The sequence below is a fragment of the Coregonus lavaretus genome (genome assembly GCF_964263955.1).
Source record: "Coregonus lavaretus genome assembly, chromosome: 27".
Lineage (NCBI taxonomy): Eukaryota > Metazoa > Chordata > Actinopteri > Salmoniformes > Salmonidae > Coregonus > Coregonus lavaretus.
In genome coordinates, this window is record NC_140014.1 from 41863772 (window position 1) to 41883771 (window position 20000).

At 49.0% G+C, this 20000-nt stretch overlaps 1 protein-coding gene across 1 annotated transcript in view; it reads left to right on the top strand.

The window, feature by feature from the left end:
- Positions 1 to 20000, top strand: part of LOC311102929 (son of sevenless homolog 2-like) — a 71282-nt gene that overhangs the window by 36564 nt on the left and 14718 nt on the right. The window contains exons 7-12 of the mRNA XM_084144419.1: positions 6843 to 6941; positions 9760 to 9887; positions 11432 to 12169; positions 15862 to 15984; positions 16168 to 16280; positions 16569 to 16791. Coding sequence (XP_084000545.1) covers positions 6843 to 6941; positions 9760 to 9887; positions 11432 to 12169; positions 15862 to 15984; positions 16168 to 16280; positions 16569 to 16791 — 1424 coding nt within the window. The remainder of the gene's footprint in view (positions 1 to 6842; positions 6942 to 9759; positions 9888 to 11431; positions 12170 to 15861; positions 15985 to 16167; positions 16281 to 16568; positions 16792 to 20000) is intronic.

Below are 20000 nucleotides of genomic sequence, written 5' to 3' on the forward strand. Positions count from 1 at the left end.
TCTGTGTAGCCTCAAAGCCTCTGTCCTGCCTGCTTCTCTGGTCTGTGTATTCTCAGAGCCTCTGTCCTGCCTGCTTCTCTGGTCTGTGTAGCCTCAAAGCCTCTGTCCTGCCTGCTTCTCTGGTCTGTGTAGCCTCAAAGTCTCTGTCCTGCCTGCTTCTCTGGTCTGTGTATTCTCAGAGCCTCTGTCCTGCCTGCTTCTCTGGTCTGTGTATGCTCAGAGCCTCTGTCCTGCCTGCTTCTCTGGTCTGTGTAGCCTCAAAGCCTCTGTCCTGCCTGCTTCTCTGGTCTGTGTATTCTCAGAGCCTCTGTCCTGCCTGCTTCTCTGGTCTGTGTATTCTCAGAGCCTCTGTCCTGCCTGCTTCTCTGGTCTGTGTATTCTCAGAGCCTCTGTCCTGCCTGCTTCTCTGGTCTGTGTATTCTCAAAGCCTCTGTCCTGCCTGCTTCTCTGGTCTGTGTATTCTCAGAGCCTCTGTCCTGCCTGCTTCTCTGGTCTGTGTATTCTCAGAGCCTCTGTCCTGCCCGCTTCTCTGGTCTGTGTAGCCTCAAAGCCTCTGTCCTGCCTGCTTCTCTGGTCTGTGTAGCCTCAAAGCCTCTGTCCTGCCTGCTTCTCTGGTCTGTGTATTCTCAGAGCCTCTGTCCTGCCTGCTTCTCTGGTCTGTGTAGCCTCAAAGCCTCTGTCCTGCCTGCTTCTCTGGTCTGTGTAGCCTCAAAGTCTCTGTCCTGCCTGCTTCTCTGGTCTGTGTATTCTCAGAGCCTCTGTCCTGCCTGCTTCTCTGGTCTGTGTATGCTCAGAGCCTCTGTCCTGCCTGCTTCTCTGGTCTGTGTAGCCTCAAAGCCTCTGTCCTGCCTGCTTCTCTGGTCTGTGTATTCTCAGAGCCTCTGTCCTGCCTGCTTCTCTGGTCTGTGTATTCTCAAAGCCTCTGTCCTGCCCGCTTCTCTGGTCTGTGTATTCTCAAAGCCTCTGTCCTGCCTGCTTCTCTGGTCTGTGTATTCTCAGAGCCTCTGTCCTGCCCGCTTCTCTGGTCTGTGTATTCTCAGAGCCTCTGTCCTGCCCGCTTCTCTGGTCTGTGTATTCTCAGAGCCTCTGTCCTGCCCGCTTCTCTGGTCTGTGTATTCTCAAAGCCTCTGTCCTGCCCGCTTCTCTGGTCTGTGTATTCTCAGAGCCTCTGTCCTGCCCGCTTCTCTGGTCTGTGTATTCTCAGAGCCTCTGTCCTGCCCGCTTCTCTGGTCTGTGTATTCTCAGAGCCTCTGTCCTGCCTGCTTCTCTGGTCTGTGTATTCTCAGAGCCTCTGTCCTGCCCGCTTCTCTGGTCTGTGTATTCTCAGAGCCTCTGTCCTGCCCGCTTCTCTGGTCTGTGTATTCTCAGAGCCTCTGTCCTGCCCGCTTCTCTGGTCTGTGTATTCTCAGAGCCTCTGTCCTGCCCGCTTCTCTGGTCTGTGTATTCTCAGAGCCTCTGTCCTGCCTGCTTCTCTGGTCTGTGTATTCTCAGAGCCTCTGTCCTGCCTGCTTCTCTGGTCTGTGTATTCTCAGAGCCTCTGTCCTGCCTGCTTCTCTGGTCTGTGTATTCTCAGAGCCTCTGTCCTGCCCGCTTCTCTGGTCTGTGTATTCTCAGAGCCTCTGTCCTGCCTGCTTCTCTGGTCTGTGTATTCTCAGAGCCTCTGTCCTGCCTGCTTCTCTGGTCTGTGTATTCTCAGAGCCTCTGTCCTGCCTGCTTCTCTGGTCTGTGTATTCTCAGAGCCTCTGTCCTGCCTGCTTCTCTGGTCTGTGTATTCTCAGAGCCTCTGTCCTGCCTGCTTCTCTGGTCTGTGTATTCTCAGAGCCTCTGTCCTGCCTGCTTCTCTGGTCTGTGTATTCTCAGAGCCTCTGTCCTGCCTGCTTCTCTGGTCTGTGTATTTTCAGAGCCTCTGTCCTGCCTGCTTCTCTGGTCTGTGTATTCTCAGAGCCTCTGTCCTGCCTGCTTCTCTGGTCTGTGTATTCTCAGAGCCTCTGTCCTGCCTGGAGCTGCTGTTTATTTTGAATACTGGTTTCACAGTCAGTCAGAGGGAACCTACAGATGACTTGCTTTCGCTCTCGCTGTCCCTCTCCCCTCCTCCTCTCCTCCTCCTCCCCTCCTCCTCTCCTCCTCCTCCTCCCCTCCTCCCCTCCTCCTCTCCTCCTCCTCCTCCTCCTCCTGCTCTCTGTCAGAGAAATGTATCTGTGGAGCACTCAGCCACTGCACTCTGCAGCATCTGGTATTGTGGCTGAATTACATCGCCGCTTAAAAATAGCCCAGGCAGTAGGAGCCAACCAGTCACACTGCAGACTGGCCCTGCCTGCATCTCAAATGGCACCCTATTTCCCATGAGCCCTGGTCAAAAGTAGTTCACTACAGAGGGAATAGGGTGCCATTTGGGAGGTAGGCCTTTATCTCTCCTGGAGAACTAGAGAGGAGGGGCTAGAGAGGGGAGGGGCTAGGGGGGCTGGAGAGGGGAGGGGCTAGAGGGGCTGGAGAGAGGAGGGGCTGGAGAGGGGCTGGATAGAGGAGGGGCTAGGGGGGCTGGAGAGAGGAGGGGCTGGAGAGAGGAGGGGCTGGAGAGAGGAGGGGCTGGAGAGAGGAGGGGCTAGGGGGGCTGGAGAGAGGAGGGCTAGGGGGGCTGGAGAGAGGAGGGGCTAGGGGGGCTGGAGAGAGGAGGGGCTGGGGAGGGGCTGGAGAGAGGAGGGGCTAGGGGGGCTGGAGAGAGGAGGGGCTAGGGGGGCTGGAGAGGGGAGGGGCTGGACTGGGGAGGGGCTAGGGGGACTGGGGAGGGGCTAGGGGGGCTGGGGCGAGGAGGGGCTGGAGAGGGGAGGGGAGAGGAGGGGCTAGGGGGGCTGGAGAGAGGAGGGGCTGGAGGGAGGGGGAGGGGCTAGGGGGGCTGGAGAGGGGAGGGGCTAGGGGGGCTGGAGAAAGGAGGGGCTGGAGAGGGGAGGGGGGCATTGGCTGTAGGCACATTTCATATTGAAAATAAGCAACGGAATCAGTTCAATAGCTACCTCTGATCTGAAAGGGGTGCATGCTGTGCTTATTGCACTGCTGTGTGTGTGGGAATCCCAGTGGTGTTTAAATGTATTGTTCCTTTTATTTTGATTGATTATATGTGATGTTGGGGTAAAACTGGAATAGAGGTTTATTTAATGACAATGGTTTTATAATATGACACCTGCCTGTGTTTGGAGCGTCATTCTAATGGTACACACACACACACACACAGACACACACACACACACACACACACACACAGACACACACACACACAGACACAGACACACACAGACAGACACAAACACAGACACACACACACACAGACACACACACACACACAGACACACACACACACACACACACAGACACACACACACACACACACAGACACAGACACACACAGACAGACACAAACACAGACACACAGACACACACACACACACACACACACACACACAGACAGACAGACAGACACAAACACAGACACACACACACACACACACACACACACAGACACACACACAGACAGTTTAGGCAGGGTAGGCTGTAGTGAGTGGAGTCTGAGTAGTAGATTATTGATTAAGGATCCTCTATCTGGGGAGAAGGGAGGCTGGATACTATGACAACGTCTACTTACGTTACTCTGCCCAGTCCACCACGGTCATCCCCTCTTCCCTTAGCTCCTGGTCGTCCCCTCTTCCCTTAGCTCCTGGTCATCTCCTCTTCCCTTAGCTCCTGGTCGTCCCCTCTTCCCTTAGCTCCTGGTCGTCCCCTTAGCTCCTGGTCGTCCCCTTAGCTCCTGGTCGTCCCCTTAGCTCCTGGTCATCCCCTCTTCCCTTAGCTCCTGGTCGTCCCCTCTTCCCTTAGCTCCTGGTCGTCCCCTCTTCCCTTAGCTCCTGGTCATCCCCTCTTCCCTTAGCTCCTGGTCATCCCCTCTTCCCTTAGCTCCTGGTCATCCCCTCTTCCCTTAGCTCCTGGTCGTCCCCTCTTCCCTTAGCTCCTGGTCATCCCCTCTTCCCTTAGCTCCTGGTCGTCCCCTCTTCCCTTAGCTCCTGGTCATCCCCTCTTCCCTTAGCTCCTGGTCGTCCCCTCTTCCCTTAGCTCCTGGTCATCTCCTCTTCCCTTAGCTCCTGGTCGTCCCCTCTTCCCTTAGCTCCTGGTCGTCCCCTTAGCTCCTGGTCGTCCCCTTAGCTCCTGGTCGTCCCCTTAGCTCCTGGTCATCCCCTCTTCCCTTAGCTCCTGGTCATCTCCTCTTCCCTTAGCTCCTGGTCGTCCCCTCTTCCCTTAGCTCCTGGTCGTCCCCTCTTCCCTTAGCTCCTGGTCGTCCCCTCTTCCCTTAGCTCCTGGTCATCCCCTCTTCCCTTAGCTCCTGGTCATCCCCTCTTCCCTTAGCTCCTGGTCATCTCCTCTTCCCTTAGCTCCTGGTCATCTCCTCTTCCCTTAGCTCCTGGTCATCCCCTCTTCCCTTAGCTCCTGGTCATCCCCTCTTCCCTTAGCTCCTGGTCGTCCCCTCAGCTCCTGGTCGTCCCCTCTTCCCTTAGCTCCTGGTCGTCCCCTCTTCCCTTAGCTCCTGGTCGTCCCCTCTTCCCTTAGCTCCTGGTCGTCCCCTCTTCCCTTAGCTCCTGGTCGTCCCCTCTTCCCTTAGCTCCTGGTCGTCCCCTCGCTCCTGGTCGTCCCCTCTCTCCTGGTCGTCCCCTCGCTCCTGGTCGTCCCCTCTTCCCTTAGCTCCTGGTCGTCCCCTCTTCCCTTAGCTCCTGGTCATCCCCTCTTCCCTTAGCTCCTGGTCGTCCCCTCTTCCCTTAGCTCCTGGTCATCCCCTCTTCCCTTAGCTCCTGGTCGTCCCCTCTTCCCTTAGCTCCTGGTCATCCCCTCTTCCCTTAGCTCCTGGTCGTCCCCTCTTCCCTTAGCTCCTGGTCGTCTCCTCTTCCCTTAGCTCCTGGTCGTCCCCTCTTCCCTTAGCTCCTGGTCATCTCCTCTTCCCTTAGCTCCTGGTCGTCCCCTCTTCCCTTAGCTCCTGGTCGTCCCCTCTTCCCTTAGCTCCTGGTCGTCCCCTCTTCCCTTAGCTCCTGGTCGTCCCCTCTTCCCTTAGCTCCTGGTCATCTCCTCTTCCCTTAGCTCCTGGTCGTCCCCTCTTCCCTTAGCTCCTGGTCGTCCCCTCTTCCCTTAGCTCCTGGTCGTCCCCTCTTCCCTTAGCTCCTGGTCGTCTCCTCTTCCCTTAGCTCCTGGTCGTCCCCTCTTCCCTTAGCTCCTGGTCATCTCTTGGTAATGCATTCATCCTTTTCCTCCATCCATCCATATAAACTCAGCAAAAACAAACGTCCCCTTTTCAGGACCCTGTCTTTCAAAGATAATTCGTAAAAATCAAAATAACTTCACAGATCTTCATTGTAAAGGGTTTAAACACTGTTTCCCATGCTTGTTCAATGAACCATAAACAATTAATGAACATGCACCTGTGGAACGGTCATTAAGACACTAACAGCTTACAGACGGTAGGCAAGTAAGGTCACAGTTATGAAAACTTAGGACACTAAAGAGGCCTTTCTACTGACTCTGAAAAACACCAAAAGAAAGATGCCCAGGGTCCCTGCTCATCTGCGTGAACGTGCCTTAGGCATGCTGCAAGGAGGCATGAGGACTGCAGATGTGGCCAGGGCAATAAATTGCAATGTCCGTACTGTGAGACGCCTAAGACAGCGCTACAGGGAGACAGGACGGACAGCTGATTGTCCTCGCAGTGGCAGACCACGTGTAACAACACCTGCACAGGATCGGTGCGTCCGAACATCACACCTGCGGGACAGGTACAGGATGGCAACAACAACTGCCCGAGTTACACCAGGAACGCACAATCCCTCCATCAGTGCTCAGACTGTCTGCAATAGGCTGAGAGAGGCTGGACTGAGGGCTTGTAGGCCTGTTGTAAGGCAGGTCCTCACCAGACATCACCGGCAACAACGTTGCCTATGGGCACAAACCCACCGTCGCTGGACCAGACTGGCAGAAAGTGCTCTTCACTGACGAGTCGCACTTTTGTCTCACCAGGGGTGATGGTCGGATTCGCGCTTATCGTCGAAGGAATGAGCGTTACACCGAGGCCTGTACTCTGGAGAGGGATCAATTTGGAGGTGGAGGGTCCGTCATGGTCTGGGGCGGTTTGTCACAGCGTCATCGGACTGAGCTGGTTGTCTTTGCAGGCAATCTCAACGCTGTGCGTTACAGGGAAGACATCCTCCTCCCTCATGTGGTATCCTTCCGGCAGGCTCATCCTGACATGACCCTCCAGCATCACAATGCCACCGGGCCATACTGCTCGTTCTGTGCATGATTTCCTGCAAGACATGAATGTCAGTGTTCTGCCATGGCCAGCGAAGAGCCCGGATCTCAATCCCATTGAGCACGTCTGGGACCTGTTGGATCGGAGGGTGAGGGCTAGGGTGGGGTAACATCTCATAGCAAGAACAGGCAAATCTAGTGCAGTCCATGAGGAGGAGATGCACTGCAGTACTTAATGCAGCTGGTTGGCCACACCAGATACTGACTGTTACTTTCGATTTTGACCCCCTCTTTGTTCAGGGACACATTATTCCATTTCTGTTAGTCACATGTCTGTGGAACTTGTTCAGTTTATGTCTCAGTTGTTGAATCTTGTTATGTTCATACAAATATTTACACATGTTAAGTTTGCTGAAAATAAACGCAGTTGACAGTGAGAGGACGTTTCTTTTTTTGCAGAGTTTATATTAGGGTTAGCTACTCTACTCTCCAGTTCCCCTCTCTAGGATAATATGTATTGAAATGTTGTGTTGTCTGTCTGTCTGTCTGTCTGTCTGTCTGTCCAGTCCATAGCTGAAGGCTTCAAGGAGGCTGTCCAGTACGTTCTGCCACAGCTCATGATGGTTCCTGTATACCACTGTTTGCACTACTTTGAACTACTGCAGGTGAGTGTTTACGCATTACGGTATGACACACACACACACACACACACACACACACACACACACACACACACACACATACACATTCTGTCTGATCCAGTAGAGACTGTCAGTTACAGTGACAGGCAGTGTGGGGACAAGTAGAATAGCTATGCCCATGACTTTGCCTAAGGATTAATCCATGTCCTACCATACCCGTACCTCTGTCCTATTTCTTTCCTGCCTCAGTTTCCAGCCTTCAGGCCTTTCCAACCTTTTGTGTTTGCGTTCCAACCGTTGTGTTTGCGTTCCAACCGCTGTGTTTGCGTTCCAACCTTTGTGTTTGCGTTCCAACCGTTGTGTTTGCGTGTGTAAGACATGTCCCTCTCACAGTAAAGTTGACCAGTGTTCCAATTTAGCGTTTTTTTAAAACGTGTCCCCATCTTGTGATCAAATATGGAAATATGGTCAGGCTCTGGTCTGGTCTGGTCAGGCTCTCTGGTCTGGTCTGGTCAGGTCTGGACTGGTCTGGTCTGGTCTGGTCTGGTCAGGCTCTCTGGTCTGGTCAGGTCAGGTCTGGTCTGGTCTGGTCTGGCTCTCTGGTCTGGTCTGGTCTGGTCAGGCTCTCTGGACTGGTCTGGTCTGGACTGGTCTGGTCTGGTCTGGTCTGGCTCTCTGGTCTGGTCTGGTCTGGTCTGGTCTGGTCAGGCTCTCTGGTCTGGTCTGGCTCTCTGGTCTGGTCTGGCTCTCTGGTCTGGTCTGGTCTGGTCAGGCTCTCTGGACTGGTCTGGTCTGGTCAGGCTCTCTGGTCTGGTCTGGTCTGGTCTGGTCTGGTCAGGTCTGGTCTGGTCTGGTCTGGCTCTCTGGTCTGGTCTGGCTCTCTGGTCTGGTCAGGCTCTCTGGACTGGTCTGGTCTGGTCAGGCTCTCTGGACTGGTCTGGTCTGGTCAGGCTCTCTGGTCTGGTCTGGTCTGGTCTGGTCTGGTCAGGCTCTCTGGTCTGGTCTGGTCAGGTCTGGTCTGGTCTGGTCAGGCTCTCTGGTCTGGTCAGGTCTGGTCTGGTCTGGTCAGGCTCTCTGGTCTGGTCTGGTCAGGTCTGGTCTGGTCTGGTCAGGCTCTCTGGTCTGGTCAGGTCTGGTCTGGTCTGGTCAGGCTCTCTGGACTGGTCAGGTCTGGTCTGGTCAGGCTCTCTGGTCTGGTCTGGTCAGGTCTGGTCTGGTCTGGTCAGGTCTGGTCTGGTCTGGTCTGGCTCTCTGGTCTGGTCAGGTCTGGTCTGGTCTGGTCAGGCTCTCTGGTCTGGTCTGGTCTGGTCAGGCTCTCTGGTCTGGTCTGGTCTGGTCTGGTCTGGTCAGGCTCTCTGGTCTGGTCTGGTCAGGCTCTCTGGTCTGGTCAGGCTCTCTGGTCTGGTCAGGCTCTCTGGTCTGGTCTGGTCTGGTCTGGCTCTCTGGTCTGGTCTGGTCTGGCTCTCTGGTCTGGTCTGGTCTGGTCTGGCTCTCTGGTCTGGTCAGGCTCTCTGGTCTGGTCAGGCTCTCTGGTCTGGTCTGGCTCTCTGGTCTGGTCTGGATTTGAAAGCTCCTATTTCTTCTCACTTTATATAGATTTTCTATAGATTAGTTTTAACCTAACGTAGTTATTAGATGTGCGTTGATTGTTGACATCCAATGTATGTAGTGTTCCAGGAGTAGTGGCAGACAGCACCAGGTGGTCTCTATCAGTTCTATCAGGAGTAGTGGCAGACAGCACCAGTTCTATCAGGAGTAGTGGCAGACAGCACCAGGTGGTCTCTACCAGTTCTATCAGGAGTAGTGGCAGACAGCACCAGGTGGTCTCTATCAGTTCTATCAGGAGTAGTGGCAGACAGCACCAGGTGGTCTCTACCAGTTATATCAGGAGTAGTGGCAGACAGCACCAGTTCTATCAGGAGTAGTGGCAGACAGCACCAGGTGGTCTCTACCAGTTCTATCAGGAGTAGTGGCAGACAGCACCAGGTGGTCTCTATCAGTTCTATCAGGAGTAGTGGCAGACAGCACCAGGTGGTCTCTACCAGTTCTGTCAGGAGTAGTGGCAGACAGCACCAGGTGGTCTCTATCAGTTCTATCAGGAGTAGTGGCAGACAGCACCAGGTGGTCTCTACCAGTTCTATCAGGAGTAGTGGCAGACAGCACCAGTTCTATCAGGAGTAGTGGCAGACAGCACCAGGTGGTCTCTACCAGTTCTATCAGGAGTAGTGGCAGACAGCACCAGGTGGTCTCTACCAGTTCTATCAGGAGTAGTGGCAGACAGCACCAGGTGGTCTCTACCAGTTCTATCAGGAGTAGTGCAGACAGCACCAGTTCTATCAGGAGTAGTGGCAGACAGCACCAGGTGGTCTCTACCAGTTCTATCAGGAGTAGTGGCAGACAGCACCAGGTGGTCTCTACCAGTTCTATCAGGAGTAGTGCAGACAGCACCAGGTGGTCTCTACCAGTTCTATCAGGAGTAGTGTTTGGCGGAGGAGCGCCCCCTCCAGGATGAACTCGGAACAGCACTTCCATCAGGAGTAGTGCAGATGGACCTGGTAGAGCCCACCTAATGCTGTCTGCAGATCCTCTCCACCTGCTGCTTGTTGTGGCATTAACCACCTCCACGGAAAATTGTGTGTGTGCCTTCCAAAATACCTTTTTATATGGTCCTAAAATGAGGGAGGTGTTTTTCCCCCAATAGAACAATTCAGGTTATATTACTAGCTTCTATCCATACTTTAAAGAGTGAAAAACTGCCAATCTTCATTAACCCCCCCATGGGGAAAATTGCATACATTACATCTGTGCATAGTTGAAACATCACCTTGTCTTGTCTGAGCAGCAGCTACAGGAGCGCAGTGAGGAACAGGATGACCGAGAGGGTCTGAAGCAGGCCATCACCGCTCTGCTCAACCTCCAGTGTAGCGTGGAGCGCATCTACACCAAACACCTGCCCCGACGCAAGCCCGGGTACGTACCCTGCTCCTCCACAGCATTACACTCTGCTGATACACGTACCGCCGGGGTCCAGAATTATTGGATCCCTTGATAAAGATGCTCAAATGTAATACCGTATAAAATAACTTAACAAAATAAAAATGCTACAATGTTATACTAATACAATTGCTCATAGAAATAGATTTTGTTTAACAAGTAATACAACAACAATAGGTGTCAAAATGATTGGACCGTGTTTTCAATACTCCAGCACCTTGCCTGGTCAGACGAAGGATAATGACACTGAGACTTTTTCTAAAATGTTTTATGAGATTGGAGAACACACTGGGAGGGATCTTAGACCATTCCTCCATACAGAATCTTTCCAGATCCTTGATATCCTTTGTTTGCGCTTGTGGACTGCCCTCTTCAATTCAAACCACAGGTTTTCAATGGGGTTCAAGTCCGGGTTACTGAGATGGCCATTGCAAAATGTTGATTTTGTGGTAAATTAACTATTTCTTTGTGGATTTTGATGTGTGTGCTTGGGGTTATTGTCTTGCTGGAAGATCCACTTGTGGCCAAGTGTCAGCCTCCTGGCGGAGACAACCAGGTTTTTGGCTAAAATGTTCTGGTACTGGGAAAAGTTCATAGTTCATGATGCCCTTGAGCTTAACAAGGGCCCCGGGACCAGTGGAAGCTAAATAGCACCATATTTTACAGTAGGGATGAGGTATTTTCTGCTTATGCAACGTTCTATCAAAGGCCAAACCCACAGCTGGTGTGCGTGGCCAAAGACGTATATTTTCGTGCGATATGGCAATAGCACCGGTTCCAGTCTAAGTACCAATGCCGTTTTAGCTAACTCCAGGCGGTGCTATTGTCAGATGACATGAAAATAGATGCACACCAATGGTGGGTTTGGCCTTTGAAAGAACAATGGCCACCAGTTACCATCCCTGGTCTAGAGAGACTAGATTGATTCCTCAGTGTTCTCACCACCCTCTCTCTCTGTCTCTCTCTCTCTCTCTCTCTCTCCCTGTGTCTGTGTCTCTCTCTCTCTCTCTCTGTCTGTCTCTGCCTCTCTCTCTCTCTCTGTCTCTCTGTCTCTCTGTCTCTCTCTCTCTCTCTCTCTCTCTCTCTCTCTCTCTGTCTCTCTGTCTCTGTCTGTCTCTCTCTGTCTCTCTCTGTCTCTCTCTGTCTCTCTGTCTCTCTGTCTCTCTCTGTCTCTCTCTCTCTCTCTCTCTCTCTCTCTCTCCCTGTGTCTGTGTCTCTCTCTCTCTCTCTCTGTCTGTCTCTGCCTCTCTCTCTCTCTCTGTCTCTCTCTCTCTCTGTCTGTCTGTCTCTCTCTGTCTCTCTCTGTCTGTCTCTCTCTCTCTCTGTCTCTCTCTCTCTCTCTCTCTCTCTGTCTCTCTCTGTCTCTCTCTGTCTCTCTCTGTCTCTCTCTGTCTCTCTCTCTCTCTCTGTCTCTCTGTCTCTCTCTGTCTCTCTCTCTCTCTCTCTCTCTCTCTCTCTCTCTCTCTCTCTCTCTCTCTCTCTCTCTGTCTCTCTGTCTCTCTCTGTCTGTCTCTCTCCAGTGAGCCAATGTACCGCCTATACAGTCGCCAGGTGCGCAGCAAGCAGCTGGCCATCAAGCGGATGAACGAGATCCAGAAGAGCATCGATGGCTGGGAGGGGAAGGACATCGGCCAGTGCTGTTCCGAGTTCATCCTGGAGGGGGCGCTCCTCCGTGCCGGCGCCAAACACGAGCGACACAACTTTCTGTTTGACGGCCTCATGATCAGCTGCAAGGCCAATCAGAGCTCCCGACTCCCCGGTTCCGGAAGCGGGGCGGAGTTCCGTCTCAAGGAGAAGTTTGTCCTACGGAAAGTCCGCATTGTGGACCGCGAGGACTCGGCGGAGTTAAAACATGCCTTTGAACTCGTCGGTAAAGACGAGAACTGTGTGGTGTTCTGCGCTCGCTCGGCGGAGGAGAAGGGGGCGTGGATGGCGGCACTGGTGACCCTGCAGTACCGCTCCACGTTGGACCGTATGCTAGACACTGTGCTACAACACGAGGAGCAGGCCCAGCCCCTCCGCCTGCCCTCGCCAGAGCTATACCGCTTCGCTGTGCACGACTCGGAGGAGAACATCGTGTTTGAGGACCGCGTCCAGAGCAAGACGGGGATACCTATTATTAAGGCTGGGACGGTGGTCAAGCTTATAGAGAGGCTCACATACCACATGTACGCTGATCCCAACTTTGTGCGCACCTTTCTGACCACCTACCGGTCATTCTGCAAACCCCAGGAGCTCCTGGGACTGTTGATAGACAGGTATGGTACCACAGAATTACAACGGTGCATTCGGAAAGTATTCAGACCCCTTTTTCCACATTCTGTTACATTTCAGCCTTATTCTAAAATGGATGAAATTACAAAATGTTCCTCATCAATCTTCACACGTTACCCCATAATGACGACGCGAAAACAGGTTTTTAGAATCTTTGCATATTTATAAAAATAAAAAAACGGATACCTATTTTACATAAGTATTCAGACCCTTTGCTATGAGACTCAAAATTGAGCTCAGGTGCATCCTGCTTCCATTGATCATCGTTGAGATGTTTCTACAACTTGATTGGACTCCACCTGTGGTAAATTAAATTGATTGGAGACAGGATTGTGTCAAGGCACAGATCTGGGGAAGGGTACCAAAAAATATCTGCAGCATTGAAGGTCCCCAAGAACACAGTGGCCTCCACCATTCTTAAATGGAAGAAGTTTGGAATCGCCAAGACTCTTCCTAGAGCTGGCCACCCGGCCAAACTGAGCAATCGGGGGAGAAGGGCCTTGGTCAGGGAATTAACCAAGAACCCTATAGTCACTCTGAAAGAGCTCCAGAGTTCCACTGTGGAGATGGGAGAACCTTCCAGAAGGACAACCATCTCTGCAGCACTCCACCAATCAGGCCTTTATGGTAGAGTGGCCAGAGGGAAGCCACTTCTCAGTAAAAGGCACATGACAGCCCGCTTTGAGTTTGCCAAAAGACACCTAAAGGACTCTCAGAGCATGAGAAACAAGATCTTCTGGACTGATTTAAACCAAGATTGAACTATTTGGCCTGAATGCCAAGCATCACGTCTGGAGGAAACCTGGCACCATCCCTACGGTGAAGCATGGTGGTGGCAGCATCATGCTGTGGGGATGTTTTTCAGCGGCAGGGACTGGGAGACTAGTCAGGTTCGAGGGAAAGATGAACGGAGCAAAGTACAGAGAGATCCTTGATGAAAACCTGCTCCAGAGTGCTCAGGACCTCCGACTGGGGCAAAGGTTCACCTTCCAACAGGACAACGACCCTAAGCACACAGCCAAGACAACGCAGGAGTGGCTTCGGGACTTGTCTCTGAATTTCCTTGAGTGGCCCAGCCAGAGCCCGGACTTGAACCCGATCGAACATCTCTGGAGAGACCTGAAAATAGTTGTGTAGCAACGCTCCCCATCCAACTTGACAGAGCTTGAGAGGATCTGCAGAGAAGAATGGGAGAAACTCCCCAAATACAGATGTGCCAAGCTTGTAGCGTCATACCCAAGAAGACTTGAGGCTGTAATCGCTGGCAAAGGGGCTTCAACAAAGTACTGAGTAAAGGGTCTGAATACTTATGTAAATGTGATATTTCAGTTTTTTATTTTTAATACGTTTGCAACAATTTCTAAAAACTATTTTTTTGCTTTTTCATTATGGGGTATTGTGTGTAGATTGATTAGGCAAAAAAACGATTTAATCCATTTTAGAATAAGGCTGTAACGTAATAAAATGTGTAAGAATTTGAGGGGTCTGAATACTTTCCGAATGCACTGTATATCTCTATGTATGGTGCACCGAATGTGCATGTCTGCTTCCTGACTCCTTACGAGACCCTTTTTAAGATGCAGTTGTTTCATGTAGTCACTCAGCGGGGTCGGAAACAAGCAGATGCGTCCGGTTTTCAGGGGAAATGGAAAGAGCCTGTAAGGCCACTTCCGCTTTTGGACGTTAACAAGGCGACACTCCGTCTTTAAAGATATTCTCCGGTACTTTTGTGCACCAAGGTCTCGCTCTTTCTCTCGCGCTACTGTGTGTGCGTCTTGCTAGCTGTCACTCAAATGGCGAGGGGCTGAAGCTCATTGGCTGAAACTCAGGTTTGCTCGGTGGCAGGCCCAAGTGGGGTAAATGGGCGGTGCCGTTTTCCTTACATCTTCCAGAAAACAGTCGCTTTCAAACTAGGAATTTCGTGGCTAGTTGAGGTAAGACAGTAATTCTGCTCATAGATTATGTACAGTTGAAGTCGGAAGTTTACATACACTTAGGTTGGAGTCATTAAAACTCGTTTTTCAACCACTCCACAAATTTCTTGTTAACAAACTATAGTTTTGGCAAGTTGGTTAGGACATCTACTTTGTGCATGACACAAGTAATTTTTCCAACAATTGTTTACAGGCAGATTATTTCACTTATAATTCACTGTATCACAATTCCAGTGGGTCAGAAGTTTACATACACTAAGTTGACTGCCTTTAAACAGCTTGGAAAGTACGCAAGTATAAACACCATGGGACCACACAGCCGTCATACCACTCAGGAAGGAGACGCGTTCTGTCTCCTAGAGATTAACGTACTTTGGTGCGAAAAGTGCAAATCAATCCCAGAACAACAGCAAAGGACCTTGTGAAGATGCTGGAGGAAACCGGTACAAAAGTATCTATATTCACAGTAAAACAAGTCCTATATCGACATAACCTGAAAGGCCGCTCAGCAAGGAAGAAGCCACTGCTCCAAAACCGCCATAAAAAAGCCAGACTACGGTTTGCAACTGCACATGGGGACAAAGATCGTACTTTTTGGAGAAATGTCCTCTGGTCTGATGAAACAAAAATAGAACTGTTTGGCCATAATGACCATCGTTATGTTTGGAGGAAAAGGGGGGACGCTTGCAAGCCGAAGAACACCATCCCAACCGTGAAGCACGGGGGTGGCAGCATCATGCTGTGGGGGTGCTTTGCTGCAGGAGGGACTGGTGCACTTCACAAAATAGATGGCATCATGAGGAAGGAAAATTATGTGGATATATTGAAGCAACATCTCAAGACATCAGTCAGGAAGTTAAAGCTTGGTCACAAATGGGTCTTCCAATTGGACAATGACCCCAAGCATACTTCCAAAGTTGTGGCAAAATGGCTTAAGGACAACAAAGTCAAGGTATTGGAGTGGCCATCACAAAGCCCTGACCTCAATCCTATAGAAAATGTGTGGGCAGAACTGAAAAAGCGTGTGCGAGCAAGGAGGCCTACAAACCTGACTCAGTTACACCAGCTCTGTCAGGAGGAATGGGCCAAAATTCACCCAACTTAATGTGGGTAGCTTGTGGAAGGCTACACAAAACGTTTGACCCAAGTTAAACAATTTAAAGGCAATGCTACCAAATACTAATTGAGTGTATGTAAACTTCTGACCCACTGGGAGTGTGATGAAGGAAATTAAAGCTGAAATAAATCATTCTCTACTTTTATTCTGACATTTCACATTCTTAAAATAAAGTGGGGATCCTAACTGACCTAAGACAGGGAGTTTTTACTAGGATTAAATGTCAGAAATTGTGAAAAACTGAGTTTAAATGTATTTGGCTAAGGTGTATGTAAACTTCCGACTCCAACTGTATGTATGAACTACACATTGACACATCCAGCCCAAAGCGGGAGGTTTAAGAAAATACTTAATAGTCGCCAATGTACCGGAGCATGTCTTGAACAACTCCTCCACATTTGCTGGATTGGTTGAAAGGTGCAGAAGAGAAGTTTTTCTTCTTCTCAGGACCAGAAAGAAAGAAATGCCGCTCAGGCGTTTATTTTAAACCTCCTATGTTAGGTTAATATTGAGTGTACGGTACTGGAACAAAGATTTTAAAACTCTTGATGGGTTTTCGGCAGCATGGACTTCGTCATGGAGTACAACTGTTTGGTTTGGCAATAACGTATTTGATCTTTCCCAGGATTGAGATCCCCGAGCCAGAGCCCACAGAGGCAGACAAACAGGCTCTATGGAATGGGGATCAGCCAATGGCTGCTGAGCTACAGAGGTTCCGCAGGGAGTACGTACAACCTGTCCAACTCAGGTATGATCACCGTTCCATTGTCCAATGAGCCTGCATCCCACCATACCACTCTCCAATCAGATTCCATCCCACCTGGGTTGGGAAGGTTTCTAGAACAGTAATTCCACCATCACCGTGTCTGTGGTATTTTACCCTCTTCTTCAATTCTTCTCCTTCTTCTTCTTCTGTCTCTCTCCCTCTCAGGGTTCTGAATGTGTTCCGTCAGTGGGTGGAACATCATTTCTATGACTTTGAGAACGACCCCGAGCTACGAGGCAAACTGGAGGAGTACATCAGCAGCATTATACAGCTCCGAGGTCGGCTCCCATTACGCCACCACTTTTAATACCAATATGTTCATTCGCAAGGGGCACATTTGCAGTGTTCACTCGTTTTTATTGACCAGCCACTGATGTTATTGTGAAAGAAATGTTGTGAAGTTTATTTGCCGTATGTAATGAATACATTGGAAGGTTGTGACACAGATTCTCAAACTTTGACTTCTAACCTCAGTCTAGATGGGGACAATGGTCATGTGTTTTATGTGTGAGAGAGACACATTTCCTTTCTCTGAAAAGTATTCCTTCTTCTTCTTGCTTGACCAGGCAAGTCGATGAGGAAGTGGGTTGAGTCCATTAACAAGATCATCAAGAGGAAGATGCAGACTCAGTCCAACGGGGTCAGCCACAACATCACCTTCGAGAGCCCGCCCCCGCCCATCGAGTGGCACATCAGCCGCCTGGGCCAGACGGACACCTTTGACCTCATGACCCTTCACCCCATAGAGATCGCCCGCCAGCTCACCCTGCTTGAGTCTGAACTCTACAGGTGAGACCACTGTTACCATGGTGACACCTCCTCAGTATACCACTACTATACCGTCTACTACTATACCGTCTACTACTATACCGTCTACTACTATACCACTGCTACTATACCACCACTACTATACCGTCTACTACTATACCACTACTACTATACCGTCTACTACTATACCACTACTACTATACCACCACTACTATACCGTCTACTACTATACCGTCTACTACTATACCGTCTACTACTATACCACTACTACTATACCACTACTACTATACCGTCTACTACTATACCACTACTACTATACCGTCTACTACTATACCACTACTACTATACCGTCTACTACTATACCACTACTACTATACCACTACTACTATACCGTCTACTACTATACCGTCTACTACTATACCACTACTACTATACCGTCTACTACTATACCACTACTACTATACCGTCTACTACTATACCACTACTACTATACCACTACTACTATACCACTACTACTATACCGTCTACTACTATACCGTCTACTACTATACCACTACTACTATACCGTCTACTACTATACCACTACTACTATACCGTCTACTACTATACCGTCTACTACTATACCGTCTACTACTATACCGTCTACTACTATACCGTCTACTACTATACCGTCTACTACTATACCGTCTACTACTATACCACTACTACTATACCGTCTACTACTATACCACTACTACTATACCGTCTACTACTATACCACTACTACTATACCGTCTACTACTATACCACTACTACTATACCGTCTACTACTATACCGTCTACTACTATACCGTCTACTACTATACCACTACTACTATACAGTCTACTACTATACCACTACTACTATACCACTACTACTATACCGTCTACTACTATACCGTCTACTACTATACCACTACTACCATACCGTCTACTACTATACCGTCTACTACTATACCACTACTACTATACCGTCTACTACTATACCACTACTACTATATCACTACTACTATACCGTCTACTACTATACCACTACTACTATACCGTCTACTACTATACCACTACTACTATACCACTACTACAACACTACTACTATACCGTCTACTACTATACCGTCTACTACTATACCACTACTACTATACCGTCTACTACTATACCGTCTACTACTATACCGTCTACTACTATACCGTCTACTACTATACCACTACTACTATACCACTACTACTATACCGTCTACTACTATACCGTCTACTACTATACCACTACTACTATACCACTACTACTATACCGTCTACTACTATACCGTCTACTACTATACCGTCTACTACTATACCACTACTACTATACCACTACTACTATACCGTCTACTACTATACCGTCTACTACTATACCACTACTACTATACCGTCTACTACTATACCACTACTACTATACCGTCTACTACTATACCACTACTACCATACCGTCTACTACTATACCGTCTACTACTATACCACTACTACTATACCGTCTACTACTATACCACTACTACTATACCGTCTACTACTATACCACTACTACTATACCACTACTACTATACCGTCTACTACTATACCACTACTACTATACCGTCTACTACTATACCACTACTACTATACCACTACTACAACACTACTACTATACCGTCTACTACTATACCACTACTACTATACCACTACTACTATACCGTCTACTACTATACCGTCTACTACTATACCGTCAACTACTATACCGTCTACTACTATACCACTACTACTATACCGTCTACTACTATACCACTACTACTATACCGTCTACTACTATACTGTCTACTACTATACCACTACTACTATACCACTACTACTATACCGTCTACTACTATTATACCGTCTACTACTATACCACTACTACTATACCGTCTACTACTATACCACTACTACTATACCACTACTACTATACCACTACTACTATACCGTCTACTACTATACCGTCTACTACTATACCACTACTACTATACCGTCTACTACTATACCGTCTACTACTATACCACTACTACAACACTACTACTATAACACTACTACTATACCGTCTACTACTATACCGTCTACTACTATACCGTCTACTACTATACCGTCTACTACTATACCGTCTACTACTATACCACTACTACTATACCGTCTACTACTATACCACTACTACTATACCACTACTGTACCGTCTACTACTATACCGTCTACTACTATACCACTACTACTATACCACTACTACTATACCGTCTACTACTATACCACTACTACTATACCGTCTACTACTATACCGTCTACTACTATACCGTCTACTACTATACCACTACTACTATACCGTCTACTACTATACCACTACTACTATACCGTCTACTACTATACCGTCTACTACTATACCGTCTACTACTATACCACTACTACTATACCGTCTACTACTATACCACTACTACTATACTGTCTACTACTATACCACTACTACTATACCGTCTACTACTATACCGTCTACTACTATACCGTCTACTACTATACCACTACTACTATACCGTCTACTACTATACCGTCTACTACTATACCGTCTACTACTATACCACTACTACTATACCACTACTACTATACCGTCTACTACTATACCGTCTACTACTATACCGTCTACTACTATACCACTACTACTATACCGTCTACTACTATACCACTACTACTATACCACTACTACTATACCGTCTACTACTATACCGTCTACTACTATACCACTACTACTATACCACTACTACTATACCACTACTACTATACCACTACTACTATACCGTCTACTACTATACCACTACTATACCACTACTACTATACCACTACTACTATACCGTCTACTACTATACCGTCTACTACTATACCACTACTACTATACCGTCTACTACTATACCGTCTACTACTATACCACTACTACTATACCGTCTACTACTATACCGTCTACTACTATACCGTCTACTACTATACCACTACTACTATACCGTCTACTACTATACCACTACTACTATACCGTCTACTACTATACCACTACTACTATACCGTCTACTACTATACCGTCTACTACTATACCACTACTACTATACCGTCTACTACTATACCACTACTACTATACCGTCTACTACTATACCACTACTACTATACCGTCTACTACTATACCGTCTACTACTA